This window comes from Python bivittatus, unplaced genomic scaffold (assembly GCF_059951505.1).
Source record: "Python bivittatus isolate LINGU-HERP-01145 unplaced genomic scaffold, Pbiv_v1 ctg000330_np1212, whole genome shotgun sequence".
NCBI lineage: Eukaryota > Metazoa > Chordata > Lepidosauria > Squamata > Pythonidae > Python > Python bivittatus.
In genome coordinates, this window is record NW_028277058.1 from 32,455,118 (window position 1) to 32,476,761 (window position 21,644).

The 21,644-nt window shown below is 37.5% G+C and overlaps 1 protein-coding gene across 1 annotated transcript in view; it reads left to right on the plus strand.

Annotated features, from left to right (window-relative positions):
- UTP20 (UTP20 small subunit processome component) overlaps positions 1–21,644 on the plus strand; it is a 79,941-nt gene that overhangs the window by 23,912 nt on the left and 34,385 nt on the right. The window contains exons 16-27 of the mRNA XM_088141923.1: positions 2,559–2,709; positions 3,589–3,651; positions 4,163–4,303; positions 5,210–5,286; positions 7,397–7,476; positions 7,950–8,181; positions 9,383–9,601; positions 13,293–13,383; positions 14,606–14,691; positions 15,105–15,230; positions 18,031–18,197; positions 20,557–20,765. Of these exons, the coding sequence (XP_087998049.1) occupies positions 2,559–2,709; positions 3,589–3,651; positions 4,163–4,303; positions 5,210–5,286; positions 7,397–7,476; positions 7,950–8,181; positions 9,383–9,601; positions 13,293–13,383; positions 14,606–14,691; positions 15,105–15,230; positions 18,031–18,197; positions 20,557–20,765 (1,642 nt within the window). The remainder of the gene's footprint in view (positions 1–2,558; positions 2,710–3,588; positions 3,652–4,162; positions 4,304–5,209; positions 5,287–7,396; positions 7,477–7,949; positions 8,182–9,382; positions 9,602–13,292; positions 13,384–14,605; positions 14,692–15,104; positions 15,231–18,030; positions 18,198–20,556; positions 20,766–21,644) is intronic.

Below are 21,644 nucleotides of genomic sequence, written 5' to 3' on the forward strand. Positions count from 1 at the left end.
ACTTTCTGCCATTAGGGTGGTATCGTCCGCATATCTGAGGTTGTTGATGATTCTCCCTGCAATCTTAATTCCGGCTTGTGATTCTTCCAGCCTGGCATTTCTCATGATGTACTCTGCATATAGGTTAAATAAGCAGGGTGACAGTATACAGCCTTGTCGTACACCTTTCCCTATTTTGAACCAATCAGTTGTTCCGTGACCGGTTCTAACTGTTGCTTCTTGGCCCGCATACAGATTTCTCAGGAGACAGGTAAGGTGGTCTGGTATTCTCATCTCTTTAAGAATTTGCCACAGTTTGTTGTGATCCACACAATCAAAGGCTTTTGCATAGTCAATGAAGCAGAAGTAGATATTTTTCTGGAACTCTCGTGCTTTCTCCATGATCCAGCGAATGTTGGCGATTTGATCTCTAGTTCCTCTGCCTCTTCGAAACCCAGCTTGTACATCCGGTAGTTCTCGGTTCATATATTGCTGAAGCCTAGCTTGTAGGATTTTGAGCATAACCTTGCTAGCATGTGAAATGAGTGCAATTGTGCGATAGTTTGAGCATTCTTTGGCGTTGCCCTTCTTTGGAATTGGAACGTAAACTGACCTTTTCCAATCCCGTGGCCACTGTTGCGTTTTCCAAACTTGCTGGCATATTGAGTGCAGCACTTTAACACCATCATCTTTTAGTATTTTAAATAACTCAGCTGGAATCCTGTCATCTCCACTAGCTTTGTTGTTAGCAATGCTTCCTAAGGCCCACTTGACTTCACTCTCTAGGATGTCTGGCTCAAGGTCAGTGATCACACCAGCGTGGACATCAGGGACATTAAGATCTTTCTTGTATAGTTCTTCTGTGTATTCTTGCCACCTCTTCTTAATCTCTTCTGCTTCTGTTAGGTCCCTGCCTTTTTGTCCTTTATCATGCCCATCTTTGCACTAAACGTTCCTTTCATATCTCCAATTTTCTTGAAGAGATCTCTAGTCTTCCCCATTCTATTGTTTTCCTCAATTTCTTTGCATTGTTCATTTAAGAAGGCCTTCTTATCTCTCCTGGCTATTCTCTGGAAATCTGCATTCAGCTGCTTATATCTTTCCCTTTCACCCTTGCTTTTCGCATTCCTTCTTTCCACAGCTATTTGTAAAGCCTCATCAGACAGCCATTTTGCTTTCTTGCATTTCTTTTTCTTTGGGATGGTTTTAGTTGCTGCCTCCTGTACAATGTTACGGACCTCCGTCCATAGTTCTTCAGGCACTCTGTCTACCAAATCTAATCCTCTAAATCTATTCATCACCTTCACTGTGTACTCACAAGGAATATGATCTAAGTCATACCTGAGTGGTCTAGTGGTTTTCCCTACATTCTTCAATTTAAGCCTAAATTTTGCAGTAAGAAGCTCATGATCTGAGCCACAGTCAGCTCCTGGTCTTGTTTTTGCTGTCTGTATAGAGCTTCTCCATCTTTGGCTGCAAAGTATATAATCAATCTGGTTTTGGTATTGACCATCTGGTGATGTCCATGTGTAGAGTCGTCTCTTGTGTTGTTGGAAAAGAGTGTTTGCTATGACTAGCTTGTTCTCTTGACAGAACTCTATTAGCCTTTGCCCTGCTTCATTTTGTACTCCAAGGCCAAATTTGCCTGTTATTCCGATTACTCCTTGACTTCCTACTTTAGCATTCCAATCCCCTATGATGAAAAGGACATCTTTTTGGTGCTAGTTCTAGAAGGTGTTGTAGGTCTTCATAGAAGCGGTCAACTTCAGCTTCTTCAGCATCAGTGGTTGGGGCATAGACTTGGATGACTGTGATATTGAATGGTTTGCCTTGGATACGCACTGAGATCATTCTGTCGTTTTTGAGGTTGTACCCCATTACTGCCTTTCCCACTCTCTTATTCACTATGAGTGCAACTCCATTTCTTCTAAGGGTTTCTTGCCCACAGTAGTAGATATAATGGTCACCCGAATTAAATTCACCCATTCCCGTCCATTTCAGTTCGCTGATTCCCAAGATGTCGATGTTCAATCTTGTCATCTCATGTTTGACCACATCCAGCTTGCCTTGGTTCATAGATCTTACATTCCAGGTACCTATACAATATTGTTCTTTACAGCATCGGACCTTCTTTTCGCTTCCAGATACATCCACAGCTGAACGTCCTTTCGGCTTTGGCCCAGCCGCTTCACTCTTTCTGGAGCTACTTGGAAATGCCCTCCGCTCTTCCCCAGTAGCATATTGGACACCTTCCGACCTGAGGGGCTCATCTTCCGGTGTCATATCTTTTAGCCTTTTAACATTGTCCATGGGGTTTTCTTGGCAAGGATACTGGAGTGGGTTGCCATTTCCTTCTCCAGTGGACCACATTTTGTCAGAACTCTCTGTCATGACCTGTCCGTCTTGGGTGGCCCTGCACGGTATAGCTCATGGCTTCACTGAGTTACGCAAGCCCCTTCGCCACGACAAGGCAGTGATCCATGAAGGGGACAGAAACCCTAGGGTTGGGTTAAAACATAAATCATGTGTTTGCTCATATTTTTAAAATATATCCTGATTACTGTTTTCTTTTTCCCTAGGTCATTTCCTTCAGAACCATCTGCCTTGCTACTGGCTGATCTCTATTGTACAAGATTGGCATTGTGTGGTTATCGTGAACACCTATCCAAAGAGACTCTGATGGAATTATTTTCTAAATTGCAATTCAATATTTCTTCCAGTGTACCTAAAGTAAGCTGATCTCCAACTGTTTTTTGCTTCTCTACTGTTTTTTCCTGTTTCACAAAGAGTCACTGCTGCAGGATGTGCAGTAAAATTAAGGCAGCAGCACAGTCAGCAGTCTGTGGTACAGACTCTGGTACAGCGTTCAGCATCTAATGTGTTCTCACCCGCGTGTTAATTAGTGTTACATACTTAATATTTTGTGTTACATGCTCTCTGGCATTACACAGATAAAAAGGATGGTTCTCAAGCAAAGACTCAAAAGAAATGAATCAAAAGCACAGAACAAAACATTGGAGAACATTTGAACCTCCACAGTCACATTCACAAATCTTAAGGATAGCTGTTTGCAAGAAAATGAAACTGCAGAACATGAACTGCTGTTACAATATGATTCCATCCATCTTGTCATAAACAGAAATTATGAGTTTGATATTTTCTCCAGGGAGTCAGAATTTGTAGTTGCACTACATTTTTCCTTGATGTTAATTGTGTATTGCAGTTTTTTTTTAATGTAGAAATGGACTATTCATTTTTTATTTCCTTATAACTGACTTCCACTGGTTTTTTTTCCTCACTACATCTGATGAAACAGATATTGATATAAATCAAATTATGAGTCTGAAAGATGTGACCATACCTCACTGGTCTGCAAAAAAATCTGTTTATTTAATTAAAGTATGGTAGGTAACAGGAAAGAAATACCTATGTTATACTGGGAGTAGACTGTTCCAATCCAAGTAATCTGAACTGCAGTTTCCATAATTCTTGCCTTTAGGAATGTTGGTTAGAGTTCATGGAAGGTGCAGCCAAAATATAGGTTATCTATTTCTGCCTTATGTATTATTAAATTAATAGAAGTAATGAAGCATGGTGTCTTCTGAACAGGTGCGACTGCTAACGATACGGATTTTAAGTCATTTTGATGATCTGCTTTCAACAGGAACCCAGGTAATGTGTCAAGCGATAATTTAGTGCAACAAATGGTGCAGCATTCATGCGGAAAGAGGGCTTTTCCAGTGATTCTAAAATGGCTAAAATTGCAACGGTGGATAAACCAAAGTATAGTTTTAGTAGTGTTCCCTAACTTGTATTTCTGAATGTTGGTATGCCATTATTTTTGGTGAATTTAGAGCTTGCATTAGCGAAGGTTTGATTTCCTCAAGATACTTTGTACAGCAGTACATTTTCTTCTTTCATTTAAAACAATAATGAATGGCGAGGAACAGCTCAGATTTAAGTTTAGGGTGGTGTGTTTTCTTCTGGTTGAAAACAAGTATTTGATGTTATTCTCATCCATTCACTGAACTTATTCCCCTCCAGTTTCCACTGTATTTTTTTGACATATTGATTATCAGCTGATTCCTACCAATTGTTAGGAAACTTTTTGATTAATAAGCTATGAATGCATTTGCCTTTGAAGAAACTTTCTGACAACACTTGTTTTTTCTTATTTGCTAAGGATGTGGGGTTATTTGGTATGTTGCTTCAAGCGGAACTTGTGCCAGCAAATGTCAATGATTATCGTGAGAAGCTGCTCTATCTAAGTAAGCTGAGATATGATTTGGTGCAGTCCCTGATCCCTGAGGGACCTTTGCAGGAGGTAAAATGTCCTTTGTGGAAAGTCCTAGCATAACTGCATTTTCTAAAAGCAGATCACAATGTTTTTGTATTTTGTCATAATGGATTTAATAATGTGATGTTACAGTAACAATTCTGAGAAACAAAATCAATTCACCCCAGTGGTTAAGATCCAGGATTTCCATGGAATATAGAGAACATAGCTGTCTCCATTTTTATTTTCTGATCAGATAAATTTGTGGGTGTGTGGAGCTGTCAGGTGTAAATTATATTTTTAAATGACATTTGCATTAAGGGAAACTTAATTATTTCTATTAGCAATGTGGATTTAAAACCAAGGGCAATTATTTTGTTTTTTTAAGGGAAAGATGATTCTCTTTATTATTTAATTAGATTATCTTTCTGGTACGTCTGAAATACTGTTTTTATTCTCTTAACCAAATGTCTATCAAATTGATCAGATGCTTGCAGGGACCCCCTCTATATTGTGCAGACTACTAGGCTGCAGTGGGATCCAGTGCAGCACTAGTCCCATTCACATCTTCTTTTTGTAGCAGAGACCACAATCTAATCCATTGTGATTGTTACTGGCCAAGCAGGTTCAATATGACCTGGTATGTCAAAATTTGATTAATAATTAGCTGTTAAATTCTTTAAGAAAACAGCTGTTGATACATGAGTGGCTACATGTGTGGCTAATAAACAAGGATTTCATAGATATAGCCCAAGATTTCAGGGAAAAAAGTCACTATTATGCCAATTGTTACTAGAATTTAAGAAAATTGGCAAAATTAATATATTGAAAACTAATGAACTAGCAGCATTTAAGAGGAATATCTTTGTAGTAATGGATACCAGTGATCTTGTTTAATGCATATTAGTGGTGGATTTTAAAGAGGCAAGCAAACATTTCGGAATGTTACTCTAGGTGCCTCTTCGATATTTACTGGGAATGCTTTATATCAACTTCAGTCCACTGTGGGACCCTGTGACTGAGCTTATAAGGTAAGTCTTTGTTTTTTCAAGAAAAAGAGCAAATGGGGTAGGTGTTGGGCTAGAACTCAGATTCAGGTCAGCCCTAAGCCATGGAAGCTCGCTGGGTGATATGGGGTCAGTCCATCTCAGCTCAACATGCCTCACAGGGTTGTGGCGGGAAATACTGTAAGAAGGAGTGCAGTATATGCCACCTTGAATTCCTGAAAGAAAGGCAAATATAGTTATAAATAAATATAAGTTATAATAAGTATAAAAATTGACAGTGTCATACATCTGTGAATTTTGTGGGGTAAAGAATTAGCCTTATGTGTTAATGAAGTAAATGTCTTATTTCTGGTGAGACTGCTGAATGTGCCATTCTCTTGAAGGGGGTCTAGCTAACATTTTTCAGCCTATCGGAAACATGAGTTCTTTATTTTAGACTTTCTGTTTTCTGTTCATCTGAGGCCTCATGGCACCTAGCAGATTTTTTAATATATATGATTGATATGTAATGTTCTCATTTTATAAAATAAAATAAAACTGAATTGACAGTACATAATGCCTAAGCTAAAATTGAAATCCTTGCTTCCACATCCGTCGTAAAGTTGTTATTGCAGAATTGTATTCCTCACTACTTATTTTTTTGGCCACATCTACCTGTCTTGGTCTATGAAAGGTGTTTAGTTTTGTTTTGTAAATTTAGTCTTATAGAATTATGTTGGTTCTACCCATATACATTAGAATGTGACCTCAAAGTCTTTCTCCTTCTTTTGTTTCAACTTGAGTCTGGGAGAAAGTGAATGATGCCAAACATTTTTTATGGGAAGGAAAATTTTCTTAATGAGCAGATGTTGTTCTAGAGGGAGTGCAGTTTCATGTTTGTGGCAATACAGCTTAAGGATCCCTTGCATAATCAAAAGAGTAGGAGAACAAAGTACTCATCCCTCTCTGTAATTGAGTTTCTGGGTGGAAAGGCTATCCTTTCTAGCTCATGTATGACAAATATCCAGCACGTTGAATCCAGGGAGCTTTTGCTCGAGATGAGGAAAGAACTGAAATCCCAGTTGCACAAGATGTTGCACAAGTCTTAAGATGAGTACTTGTCCTAAGTTTGTGCTGTGAGTAATCAGTGCCAGATCTCAATCAGTAATCAGTGGCAGAACTACCAAAATTTCTCTCACTGCCATCGCTCACTAAATGAATTCCTCCTCTTATTATCCCTGCATATCTGTGTTGTGGATAAATTGCTCTAATTAAATTCCTTCTTGCCAGTTTGTCATTAAAGGCAAACTGCCCTTTTCAGGAGGGAAGTTAACCCAAAACTTTAGGAGATATATGTCTCCTTAATATAAACTGATTTAGACAAATTAGACAAATTAATTTATGAAGGATTCCTCTACTGAACTCGCCATTTTAGTTGAAAATCCACTTTTTTCTAGTGTGTATTTAAGCTACAGTGACCATATTTTCTTGGGAAAAAATAAAGGACAAATCTGAAAAAGGGCCAAATCTGAAAGAGGTTCATAAGGTTTTAAAAAATTAATTGTTGATGCTTATAATTTTGCTTTTCAAAGGAAAATTCAACAGCAAACCTAAGAAAATAAATAATTAAATATTTTTTCCTGAAATAAAGAGCTGTCCTTTCTAATAAAGGATATATGGTCACTGTAATTTAAGCACATGCTGTAGAATGACCACAAATAAAAATTCAGTCCACTGGGCAAAAGAAATGTGAACAAGCAGAACCACATCACAAGGAAACTTTTCAAAGAAAAAAGAATAAGAAATAATCCCAGTGTGGTGGCTTTTTTCCTTCTCTTTGTTACTGAATGAAGCACTGTTTTCTGAATATTTCAGTGCCATCATACTCTGTTAAACCACTTTGCACTTTTAGAGTAAATCAGATTATGGATCTGATATGAGCAAGCTAGATATGCTTATGAGATTCCTTATGCTTCTCTTTTTAAAACATACTGCAAAATGATTTTGGATTGTGATACAGTAGGAATAAATTAATAAAAGAAAAGTACAAATAGTTTAGTTTCTGTGAACAAAAGAGGACATGAATATTGATAGTTAAGAGTGGATTTGTTCACTTATTTAATGTTTGTAAAATAAAACCCCTTTTTTTAATTAGGTCCCATGCAGATGAAATGGAAAACAAGCTATTCTGGAAAGTTTATTATGAACATTTGGAAAAAGCTGTGTCCTACGCTGGTAAGACATTGTCATATAAAAGACTCAGTAAAGATAGAGGCAAGGTCAAAGCTGCTCATTAACTAAGCCATTGGCATCTGACTTTGTATTCTTCAGAAGTTTTCTCCCCTGCCCCCTCTGTCTCTCTCAGGTTCCAGTGCCAAAATGCGCGAGTTTGCAGTGATCTGGAATTGTTGCTTTCCTTTCTGTTGTTTCTTTTTGCTTCCAAATAACACAAAGCAATTATTCTTACTGATAAGGGGCCTCAATTTCTGGAAGTGCTCAATTTCTGGGCCTGTTGCAGAACCCCAGTGGGTTGAACAGTATTCACTAAAGTGGAACTCTTAAATTTTCACTTTTCTGTAGTTCTTTATTAATTGCATTATAATCAGGACTATAAATAGGTTTGCTACAAATTTGCAGTAATAAGATAGCTGGCAAATCTTTTTAGATTTTTAATTTTTTTAATGGCCATTTTGGTGATTTTTCCACAGAAAAGGAGCTAGAAGAAGAACCAAAAGCAGTTAAGGATGCTGGAAGTGAGGCAATCCATCAGCATCATGTCAGAGCTTTGTATCTTGAGCAACTGAAATGGCAGACATGCTGTAATGAGAGAACGGATCATATAAATTTTAGGTTTCTCCTTTGGAAGGCAATGTCAAGATTTCCATCCAGGGTGGAGCCCAGGTCAAGAGAACTTTCCCCACTTCTACTAAGATTTATTAAGTAAGTGAGGATTTTTAAAAAGGAATTAGTTTATATACATGTTTCACAAACACTGTTGGAATTAGTTGATTACTCATAAAGAAATGTAAGCAGTTTTTCAGCTAGTTCATGTGATAGAATAGTTCATATTATGGCTTATTGACAGAGAGGCCTGACTGTACTTGATACTTTTTCCCACAAGTGCTCATGACAGACCGCAGGTGTGTAATGCGCTGTGAGAATAACCTTGAGTAACAAGCGAGAGCCGCAACCAAGACAGTGGTCAGATAAATGAAATCTGAGTCCAAAGCAGAAATGTAGACTTGACCCACTCTAATTCTCTTGTAAATAAAAGCAGGGAGGGGGGAGGCGCATTCAGACTTGCAAGATTCTGTTACTGTAACTCTATAATAAAAGTATTAGTATTCATAACTTTGGCTTCCTAGTCTGGTTTACCTCAAAGGGCTGACAAGGTGATACCATTTTCCAAACGAAAAATATCTTCTTGTATTTGTGTGGATGCATTAAAATATGAAAGCTTATAACTAGTAGTTCTCAAAAATATGGGATTAAAGTAGTTGTTTCCTACATATGATTGTGGTGGATAGCAACAGAGAGCAAGGCTATCAGGAAGGAGGGGGTGCATTCCAGGAAGGGAAAGGAGACAAAAGACAACCCTGTCCACAGCGGGAGGGTGGGAAGCATATGAGGGTCAGGGTAGCCGCTCCCTAGAATCTCCCAAGGTATATCCACCAGTTGCAATAGTATAGTCTGGCAAGATTCTGTCTATATGGTGTAAGCAAATAAAAGTCAACAGTCCAAAGTCAATTGGACCGTTTCACTGTTGTTCTTGGGCTGGGCCTGACAATGATTGCTGTGAGGTAAAAAATAAGAGATAGCTTCGTAAACTATTCCATACATAACAGAGCTGCAGGATAAAAGAAAGTATGGGATAGTAATCCAAATTCCAGTCACTTACATGAGGTGATGAGAGAGAAATTAGAAGGGTAGCTAAAGCAGAACATGAATAGGAAAAGTAAAGGATATACTGGGCATTTGTGTGCATAAAATAACAGAACAATATAGACATTAAAAGAGAAGGAGAGGTAGGTCCACAAAGAGTCACAGTGACACAAAAGAGGTATCGTTTACTGAGACACAAATAAGTCACTAGAATGAATTGAAAAAAGAAGGTCAACTTCCCTGTTTTATTTTGTTACAGCAATGAGTATTATCCTGCAGATTCACAAATAGCTCCAGTGCAAGATCTTAGAAAGAAAAGCAGTTGTAGTGACGATATAAAAGAAGGTCTTCCAGAGAAAATGGGTCTTCATGACACAACAGAGGATGAGATCTATGACTTCGAAGGAGAGAAGCAAACTTCTGAAGACCAAGTCACTGAGGAGATGCCAAAAAGGAAAACCAGAAGAGCTGCGACCAAGTATGTTTGTCTTAACTGAAATAATATGGGTTTCTTACAGATTTTGAATCTGCATTTAAATGTAATTTTAGCCTGTAGTTCTTATTCTTCAACTCTAACATGCCTTGCATATTTTCTTAACTGTCTGTTTCTCCTTGTCCAGTCATCAGAATATGTAATAGGAGAACATTTTAGTCACACATTGACTAGGTTCACAAATCAGGTTCAGTAATGTGGTTGGTTTGTTCATCAAGCCCATGGTTTAATGTGACATGGGATTCCAGTCATGGATCAGAAACAAAGGGCTCTTCCAATGGAGGAAAAGATGGAACATTATGATTAGTTCTAGTTTTTCCTGCAGCACAAAAAATGTGCACTATTATAAGAATGATTGTAGAAGCCCACTGTGTTCAGAAGTTCAGCCACAAATATCTACATCACAGAATGGCTTTATATTTAGGAGTTTGGTTTATTTCACAGATGGCCAACTCCAATATTTTTAAAGATCCATTACCTTCCACAGAATATTCTCTGAAGGATAGGAATTTGCACATGAAATAACCACTTCACGAGTCTCCACTGAAAAATTACCATTATCTAGCTATAAGTTTATATAATCCACATAACAGTTATGTCACACAGTAGTTACTTTCACACATGCCTATAAACCACTGTTTAGCATTATGAGAATGACATGCTTCCAACTTCTTCACTTAGAACTACCAGATGTGAGTTGCAAAAATCTGGAGAACCACTCAGTGGCACAAAAGAGAACGTTTTGTATCATCTTGCTGCCTTCTAATGGTTATTCAGAACCATGAACTAAGTCACGCCTGGTTTTGGCAGAACTGAAATGGAGAGTTGAATAGTTCTGTGACAGTTTGGAAGACTTTGTTGTTAAAAAAGCCATTATCCAGATTATAGGAGGCTGGAGTATTAAAGACAGAATTAAGATAACAACAGGAACATTTGGTTTCAGTGTACAAAATGAAGCAGGAGTCAGATTACTGTAATAGAATTCTGCCAAGAAAATTCAATATTTATAGCAAATACCTTATTTCAGTATGCAAAAAGAACTCTACACATGGACATCACCAGATGGAGAACACTGAAATCAAACTATTTAGTTTGAAGCTCTGTACAGTCAGCAAAAACAAGGTTCGTGCTGATAGCAACTCGGATCGCTAATTCCTTTTTGCAAAATTGCGACTTAAACTAAAGAAAAGATAGACCATCAAAATAGAACATCAGTAGTATTCTCTATGATTATGCTATAAAGAATAGATTTAATGGATTAGATTTGATAGGGTGCCTGAAGAACTCTGGATTGAAATTTGTGACATCATTAAAGGTGAAGCAGACAAAAATATTCTGAAATGTAAAAAGCAAAAGAAAGTGAAATGGCTGTCTGCCTATATGGTGAAAATAACAAAAGAAACAGAGACAGCAAAATTTATCCAACTAAATGTTGAATTCCAGAGAAGAGCAAGATGAGACAAGGAGTTTTATCTAAATAAGCAATGCAAAGAAATTGCAGATAATCAAATGGAGAGGACAAGAGATTTTATTTAAGAAAATCACAAAAATCAAGTGAAGTTTTCGTGCAAAGATGGGCATGTTAAAAGACAAGAATCTATTGGAGAAAGAAGATATAAAGATGGTACAAATACATGGAAGGACAAAAGATTCCAAAATCAATGATAGTGGATATGAAAGTTTGATCACTGAATTACTGCCAGAAATTTTGGAAAGTGAAATAAAACAGGCCCTAGAAAGTACTGTTAACATTCTGAGGGAGTTTCTGAAATACCAGCAGAACTGCTTAAAATCGAATAAAACAATGAAGTTAAAATACTGCTTACAGTTTGTAAGCTACTATGGAAACCAGCAGTGGTCAAGAGAATCGAAAGTATCCATTTGTATTTCAATATTAAATCATTGTATTTATTTCATATAAGTTAATGCTCAAGAATTTGCAATCCTAACTTCAACAACAATGAACACCTGAGATCACTTTGTTAATATTCAGTGACTAATGGAAAAGTGAAAGGAGTTCCAAATTTTGGTTTTATTGACTATGCAGAGGGTTTTGAATATGGATAACCCTTAGAAAACATGGGTGCACCTCATCTGTCTATTGAAGCATTTGTATGATAACTAGGAAGCAGCAGAATGGAATATGGTGCAATTAAATAATTCAAAATTGGGAAAGAGGTATTCAAAGATTGTGTAATGTCCCCTTATTTATTTAACTTATATGCAGAGTGTGTCAAAAGAAATATTGGACTAGAAGAAATAGAATTTGGAGTGAAAAATTTAAAAAGTGAGAAAGACTTAAGGAATCTTTTTTTAAATGTGAAAAATGGCAACAAAAGCCAGGTTACTGTTCAGTATTTAAAAATTAAGATTATGTCAGCAGGCAATACCAACCTAATGAAATTTCAATAGAAATTGAAATAGTAACAGGTTTTATCATCCTAAGCTCAAAAACTTACTGTATTCATGAAATGGAGACATGTGCTACAATAAGAGAAAGTTTATGACAAATCTAAACACAATATTAAAGTGCAGAGTCTTCACAAGAGCAACTAATACACATATTGTCAAGCAATAATTTTTCCAGTTGTAATATTCAGGAAAGCCATCAGAAAAGATAAATGAAAAAACTGATGGCCTTTGAATTGTGGTGCTGGAGAAGGTTGTTGAGAATACCTGGGACTGCAAGAAGAACAAATCATTTAATACGGGTGTGAGAACTGGTTTTCATACTGATAAGAATTCTAATAGCCTTTTGCAAAAGAATTAACCATGCAGTCTGCCTCAAAGAACTCAAAAAGCAAATAGATAATCATGACAAAATGATGTCCTTTTGGTCATTAGGGGTTAGGCATGACTGATCAAAAAAGTGGTCCCCTGGATTTTTGCAAGCTAGATCTAGTAGTCCTACTTTCTCTGGAAGACCTGTGAGGCTGGAATCTTCTGCTTCTATTTGATATTAACTGCAGCTTGGCATAACATCCAAACCCAGATAAACTGGTCCTCTTATTCTTATTATGATTAATGGAAGTAAGTTAATTTTCTGTCAGCCCTCCCAGGTAAGCCAGACAGGAAAGATGACTAGATGAGCTAATTCTACTGTATTGTAAGAGTACATTAACAGAATCTTGCAAGTCTGAAAGTGAAAATCTCCCGCTCTCCCTATTTACCACCTGAGTAGTTAGGGCGGGTCCTTCCTAAGTTTCTTTCTCTGGCGATTACTCTGTTGTGGACTTCTTTCTCTTTTACCTAATTGTTCCCTAGGCGGCATCTCTTCCCTCCATCTTCCAAGATCACCCTCAAATTCCATCACATCTTCAGAGTGTATGGAATTGGCTTATTTTTGTTAACTCCTGGCTAAGAATAGAGTTAATGGGGCTTGGATAATATAAATGTAGCTAGCAGAAAATGGAAGCAAAGGTTTCTGAAATAGAATGTGCTGTCCTCTGGCTTGTTCCTTTTTGTAATGCCTGAACCAAGACAGTCGTATTAGTCAGTACTAGATTCAATAAAATAACTCAGTGATCTTTGCAGAAAAGCTGAGTACACTTAAGTACATAAGAGCACTTGAAAGAAAACATTTGATAAATTCGTTTCTACTTTTAAAATGTCTCCATCTCAAAAGTCACATCTTGTTTTTTTACTGACAGCTGGTCTGTTGTGTTTTGTTTTTCAGACAGCTTATCACCCACTTACAAGTTTTCACTCAGTTTTCAAATCCACGTGCTTTGTATTTAGAACCCAAATTGAATGAAATATATATACAGGTAAAGAATTTTTCATTTCATTAATTGAAAAAAAAGATTAATTTGATTAATACATGTGCATATTTATTATCTTACAAGGAGCTTGGAAGTAATTTGGGGGAGGCTTTTGGTTTAGAATCTGTTCCCAACCTCGTGTCTCCAGATACGTTGAGAACGCCATTCCCAGAATTTCTAGCCAATGTGATGCTGTCCTAATATATCAGGAGATCACCGGGTGGAGGAAGATTGTTGCTACAATGTTGTGTCCATAGTGTTCTGAAAGTAATGACTGATTAACTTGCATCAGTGCCTGGTTCTAAAATGACTAAACTATTCTCAAGAAATTAGTTGCTTAATCAGACCAGTAAAAATAAATAAAAAGGAAAAGGAAAAAATAAAAATAAAATTTATTCACATGACAATCTGCATTTTGATGTTCACGTTAGCAGTTAATAATTTCTGAGCTCTGTTACCATCTTTCTTGGTTGGTGGTGGAATTATTACGATAGTAGTAAGGAATGGCTTAAATCAACCTTGAATGTAATTAAGAAAAATCAGCTACAAGCTCTATGGCTTGCTGACTCCTAGCCTGTACCTTTGGGTCCAGCAAGCCAAACATGCAAAGAGGGATGGAGTTTTGTTAGATATAGGATGAATTTGGGGGAAAGGAAAAGCCTTATAGGACAAATGGCTTAAGTGAGATAGTGTAGGAATTGCATAAATGTTTTTGGATTATAGTAACTGATTATACCTTTTGAGAAGGAAGAAGTTGATTCTTGGAGATTCCTGTTTTGAGGACCATTATTTTAATGTGCAATCCTTACAGTAGCTGGAGTTCAGTAGTAGAATGTAAATCAACGTTATAGTAATTAGGGCTACCAAATTCCTTGGTGGGAATCTGAAACATTACCACTGCTTAGGGATAGATGTTAGGAGTCTAAATGGTATGGTAATTATTAGAGAACCAATGGTCTTATATGAGAGTGTGTGTGTGTTTCATATTTTTACAGTGGTATATAAGAACACATGTTTGAAGTTCATGGACTCTGATTCTAAGAACAGTTTTTAAATGGAAAAAGCATTCTCTGTTTGTGGATTCTGCTATTTGCATAATTACCATCCTTCATGGATTCTCTTCAATAAAAGGATGGTGTAAATTGTGATAGAACATTGATTGCAATATGTTAATATAAGACAGTTCTAACTCATTTAACTCTGATTTGTTTTAAAACATCATCTTCAGCTGCTGACCCATCAAGATCAAAATGTGCAAAAAGTAGCTCTTGACTGCATCATGACTTACAAGCATCCTCATCTTCTGCCATATAAGTAAGAGATAACGTCTTCTCGATGGCATTGAAATATATGTGATTATACACTCATATCTATCACTTCAGACTTAATATATAGATTCTAGAATAGTGTTGTTTTATTTTGCTTTAGGTGATGTACATTTTTACTCCTTAGATTGTAATACTTTAGACTTATACTTGCACAGTTTAATGACATATTATTAACTTATGTTATATTTTTATTATAGAGACTCCTTGTTATGTTGGTATTTTATCCAATCCGTTTGATTTTATTTTCGTGTTGTATATTTTGTAAATTTTGCTGATCATTGATTGAAACTACTGCCACCATTCACATATGTCTTCTCAAACACTAAAAAGTTTATTACCTTGTATTTTAATAAATTATGTAAAGAATCTTTTTGTTTAAATTGCATTATGTACTTACAGAGAGAATTTACACCGGCTATTGGAAGACAAGAGTTTTAAAGAAGAAATAGTTCATTTCAGCATTTCTGAAGAAAACAGTATAGTAAAGCCACAGCACCGATCAGAACTTATTCCTGTTTTAATGAGGTAAGGGACTTATATACTGTATGTTAACATAGACATTATGCCTATACATACTTTGATAAAAGTTTAAAAATGAAATGTTGATGCCTACCTCCAAAAGAAGATGGAACTTCTGTATCCACTGTCCAGATTTTACTGTAAATGTACCCGTCTTTGCAATAGACTTGTTACTTAACTCATTTTATGTTCTTGTGTAAAACTGCTACTACAACTTATTTTTTAAAAAGTGACTTTTCTCTACAATTATGAAGCCTAGTTTCATAATTATACAGTGGGGCAAAGAAGTATTTAGTCAGCCACCAATTGTGCAAGTTCTCCCACTTAAAAAGATGAGAGAGGCCTATTTTTCATCATAGGTATACCTCAACTATGAGAGACAAAATGGGAAAAAAATCCAGAAAATCACATTGTCTGATTTTTAAAGAATTTATTTGCAAATCATGGTGGAAAATAAGTATTTGGTCAATATCAAAAGTTCATCTTAATACTTTGTTATATATCCTTTGTTGGCAATGACAGAGGTCAAACGTTTTCTGTAAGTCTTCACGAGGTTTTCACACACTGTTGCTGGTATTTTGGCCCATTCCTCCATGCAGATCTCCTCTAGAGCAGTGATGTTTTGGGGCTGTCGCTGGGCAACACAGACTTTCAACTCCCTCCAAAGGTTTTCCATGGGGTTGAGATCTGGAGACTGGCTAGGCCACTCCAGGACCTTGAAATGTTTCTTACAAAGCCACTCCTTCGTTGCCCGGGCAGTGTGTTTGGGATCATTGTCATGCTGAAAGACCCAGCACGTTTCATTTTCAATGCCCTTGCTGATGGAAGGAGGTGTTCACTCAAAATCTCATGTTACATGGCCCCATGCATTCTTTCCTTTACACGGATCAGTCGTCCTGGTCCCTTTGTAGAAAAACAGCCCCAAAGCATGATGTTTCCACCCCCATGCTTCACAGTAGGTATGGTGTTCTTTGGATGCAACTCAGCATTCTCTCTCCTCCAAACACGGCGAGTTTAGTTTAGACCAAAACATTCTACTTTGGTTTCATCTGACCATATGACATTCTCCCAATCCTCTTCTGGATCATCCAAATGGTCTCTAGCAAACTTCAGATGGGCCCGGACATGTACTGGCTTAAGCAGGGGGACACGTCTGGCACTGCAGGATTTGAGTCCCTGGCCGCATAGTGTGTTACTGATGGTAGCCTTTGTTACTTTGGTCCCAGCTCTCTGCAGGTCATTCACTAGGTCCTCCCATGTGGTTCTGGGATTTTTGCTCACCGTTCTTGTGATCATTTTGACCCCACGGGGTGAGATCTTGCGTGGAGCCCCAGATCGAGGGAGATTATCAGTGGTCTTGTATGTCTTGTATGTCTTCCATTTTCTAATTATTGCTCCCACAGTTGATTTCTTCACACCAAGCTGCTTGCCTATTGCAGATTCAGTCTTCCCAGCCTGGTGCAGGTCTACAATTTTGCTTCTGGTGTCCTTCAACAGCTCTTTGGTCTTGGCCATAGTAGAGTTTGGAGTGTGACTGTTTGAAGTTGTGGACAGGTGTCTTTTATACTGATACAAGGTCAAACAGGTGCCATTACTACAGGTAACGAATGGAGGACAGAGGAGCCTCTTAAAGAAGTAGTTACAGGTCTGTGAGAGCCAGACATCTTGCTTGTTTGTAGGTGACCAAATACTTATTTTCCACCATGATTTGCAAATAAATTCTTTAAAAATCAGACAATGTGATTTTCTGGATTTTTTTTTCTCATTTTGTCTCTCATAGTTGAGGTGTACCCATGATGAAAATTACAGGCCTCTCTCATCTTTTTAAGTGGGAGAACTTGCACAATTGGTGGCTGACTAAATACTTTTTTGCCCCACTGTATTTCTGATCAAGCAAAGGACAAATCTTCCAACTATGATCTTGATGGTAGATCCTGGTGAAGAACAAGTGTCGTGAAATAGTTATACTGCTGGTCTAGAATTGGAAAAGGCTGGCTCTGAATACCATTCATGAGGTTAACTTTGAACTATTTACTACTTCCTAGTCTAACATAATTCAGAGATATTGTAAAGATAAAATGGAAGCAAAACTGTTTACCATATACAGTACCTTGGAAAAGCTGGGGTTTAATTAAACTGGGTAATCAAACTGGACTCCTAGTGACTTCCATGTAATTTTCTGGCAACAATATGGAAAGGTGTTTTTGTTTTTGTTATCAACATCCTAGTAGTCTGCAGCCCTAGGATCTCCTGTCAAAGTTTCATGTCTGATCCTGCTTAGCTTTTCAATATCAGCCAAGCTTGGAGAGATGCAGCCCAGAGCTGTGTAAAATGGGCAGCTGTAGAAGCCAAAATTATAAATAAATAAAATTAATGTGGGTAAAGGAATTAAATAAGTTCTAGTAAGTATGGATGGAGGAATGAAACAGCTTCCAGTTGTGAATTATTTTGTAACAACATTCATTTTATTTATTTATCAGACGTATAGCCCACCTTTATTTTTTACAACTACTACTATTTTCTGCATGACACAGACCCTGTGAGGTGGATTGGGCTGACAGAAGTGACTGGCCAGTGACCCCACCAGCTTTCATGTCTAAAGGAGGACTGGAATTCATGGTCTCCCAGTTTCTAGACCAGCACTTAACCACTACATCAAACTGCCTCTTTGATTTGGGGCAAATAGCTATCCTTGCAGTTTGTAGCAACTTGTGAGTTTCTGCTAAGGTTTTCATGTACTGAGCCTTTGGCCTGCAGATGGATTGCTTCTGAGAAGCTAATATGATTTTCTTTTTACCCCCGTAAGGATTCTGTATGGACGGATGAGAAACAAAACTGGAAGCAAAACACAAGGGAAATCGGCTGCAGGGACCCGTATGGCTATTGTTTTGAGATTCCTGGCTGGCTCATTGCCTGAAGAGATAGGAGTGTTTCTGGATCTGCTCTTTGAGCCTGTGAGACATCTCAGTAATGGTATGTTTTGCGCAAGAAAAAAAATTAAGTACCAACAGGTTTAGAGGAAAAAGACCATTGAGAAATATGAGGAAACTGTCAACATGCCTAAGGGGACTGACATTAGTAGAAATAAACATAAAACAAAACCATTTTTAAAAAATATTTTTATCCCACCTTTATTATTTGTATAAATAACTCAAGGTGGCCAACATACCTTCTTCCTCCTATTTTTCCCACAACAACAACCCTGTGAGGTGAGTTGGGCTGAGAGAGAGTGACTGGCCCAAAGTCACCCAGCCGACTTTTTTTTTCATATGGGAACTGTCTCCACTCTCAACATTGCCCAGTGAAGATGGAGCATGGCCAGTAGCCCCAGAATGTTGAATATATATTGCAAAATAATATTACTTTATTTCTGTGCATGTATTACTGCATTGACTCATCTGTTGTTCTTTTGCACCGCCTAGAATATTTCAAGATTGAGGTGGTTTAAAAAATGTATAAAGAAATGAATTGGAAGAATGAGTGGGAAGTGGAGTGTTGGATGACATGTATGGTTCCTTAACATTTCAAGCAGAGTGCAGCATTTTCAGTGGGACTAGTGAGCTGGGGCCTGCACTTAACACCACAGTCTTAGGACTAGAATCACTTTCTCTCCTGGTAATAACAGTGGAGAGAAAGCAAGGAGAATTTCCTTCCATTTACATTCCATTCCTTACCCCTAACTCTCTTACCCACCTTCCTGCCATTGCACATTGTTGCTGATAGGTGCTCACGACTTCAGAATATGGTGACTTTGATGGGCTGTGTGATGGACCATCAAGCTCCTCAGAGCTCATGTTAATTCTTGGAGGGCAAGACTGGAAGCTTTTAATCACTCTGGCAATTGCTCTGAGAGTGCTCTAAAATTGATTTTGAGTCCTCTTACAGGAATGCTAATACTCTGAAGGGTTCAGTGGCCTTTCATCAGCCACATCATAACAGCAGTAGTGGTGACAGGTAAAGCTAGTGCTAATAGTGGAGAAGAATTATGTCCAACTGTGATGGACTGCAACTGGTGATTTCAAGGATCATGTGGCCTGGGGGATTGCCTGTATGAGGCCTCTAATATCCTAGAGGAGGTTATGGCTGACTGACTGGAATCTTGAACATGAACCTGCCTGTTTAGGGCAATTACATACTGCAACATTTTGTGTTGAGTCCAACTTTTCTTAATGTAAATTCATGAGCATGAGCACCATGTGCAGCAATAATGAAGCAGCTGTGAAAGTTGACATGAAATATTAAAGAGATTGATTGAGTAGTTGATTATGGGAAAATATAAACCTTTCTTTCCACTTTTCTTAGGCACCTTGTTTTGCTTTTGTAATCTAACTTTGAATTTTGAACTGTAGCGTCACTGGGAGTCATGTGGTGTGCAAATTTAAATAAATAAACACACAAACATGAAATTGTCTTAGATGAGTAGCCCAATATTTCTTCTGTTTTAGGTAACAGCATGGGCAAAACTAGGTATCACTTAAATTGGAGATGACATCTTGCAATATTCTGTTCCTCCTATGGACCATACCAATCCAGCTGTTCTGGGGTTTTCCAGAAGTGGTTTGTCTTTTTGTGGACATGGTACTCTGGACAAAATGGAGATAGACAATGTCCAGAACTTCCCCCAAAATTTATAGTTCTGGGGATTAATGAAATGGTTGAATCAGTGTGATCTGGCAGAACACAGGTTTTGCATATACCTAACATTAAACATTTAGCTAGTAAACTAAGTTGGCACATCCGATAGGCCTTGATTAATGTGAAATAGCCAGTTGCACTTTGAAAATATGAACATATATCCTGTGTTATAATCCCATACATCCTTATTTTGAGGGTGGTCTAGTTAGGTTAAGTGAGACTAACATGCGCATAGGGTTTTAGCCTTAATTTTGCTCTCTTTTCAGCAAGAATTGCCTTCTCCCTGTTTATTAGTTTGACTGTTTTTCTTAGTTTTTTTCAATAGTCTTCTTAAAATTTGATTCCCCAAACTGGGCAATATCTTGCTGCTAAAGCACAGCCAATGTTAATTTGCTGATTTCTGCATGTTATAACCAAATCTTGAATCTAGATTTACACATATGAAACATTGAACAGTATCCTCATCTCTGTAGGACAGTGTTTCTCAACCTTGGCAACTTGAAGGGGTGTGGACCAAGTCCCAGAATTCCCCAGCCAGCATGGCTGGCTGGGGAATTCTGGGAGTTGGTCCACACGCCTTCAAATTGCCAAGGTTGAGAAACACTGCTATAGAGTGTTCATTATTCATTCATTATTCATTCATTATTCATTCATTATTCTCTTCTTCCCCCTTTTACATTTTCTCTCTGTTTTAAAGGACATTGCCAGTCTGCAGTGCTTCAAGCAGTGCAAGATTTGGATTTATCGAGAGTCCTACCTTTAGGCCGTCAGCATAGTCTTTTCAACAGCTTGGAAGTAGTACTAAAAAACATGGGGCATCTGATCAGCCAGGACCTGCCTGAGATTTTACAGATTTTACTTTGCATGATAGCAACAATATCCCACATTCTTCAGCAAAGAGAAAAGGTGAGAGCTGCTGCATATTTAAGCTGGCCTGTGAGAGTAAAAAAAAAAAAAACTTGAAGTGTGGTTAATTAACACAGGAATGCTAGTAAGCTAATTTGGTAATCTTTCTTATTTAGTGTGCTTGAATTAAAGTAATAAAGATAAATGCTTCCTGAAAATTAGCATGAGCTCTGACTTGCAAGGATGCATTTCAGTTATTTTACAAAATTAAACATTTTGGTTTAGTTCCTAAATTTAAAACACAAAATTGCAGTGTGTATTTCTTTTTAGATTTAGAGTATCGGTTAAAAAATCATTCATAATATCAGCATTAGCAACCTCCTGTTACAATCCTGTATACTCTTGGCAGGGACAGTCATGCTGGGCATGATGAACTGTACTGCTTCAGCGCTACATAACAGTAAACTAAATTTGCTTGTCAAATTTAATTACATTGTCTTGATAGTGCTCTTCCGTTTTATTGTGTCACCACAACAATGTGTGAGACACTTCTGTTGGGAGACAGTGCAGTTCATGGTAGAGTACGGAACCCATCATGTTCGAGGTGCTTGTCCCTGCTACAGCAATATCAAATCAAATCAAATCTTTATTATAGTCATAGGGCAGCATAGAGCAATACTTCTAATCATTAGATGTGGCAAAAGTTATATTGTTCAATTCCCAAAAGTTCTTTCAGGCTCTGACTGGACATAATGTCCTATGTGAGTGAGTCAGGCAGCTGGTTAAACTTGGAGAAAGCTGATCTTTTTGGCAAGAGAATTCCTGGAGTCCTTTTGCATAAAGTTACTCAGTAACTCTGAAATGAAAAACTGTAATTCAGTAACCCAAAAAGTTCTTTCACCATTGTCATTTGTTAAATCTAATTTAGCATTTCGTTAT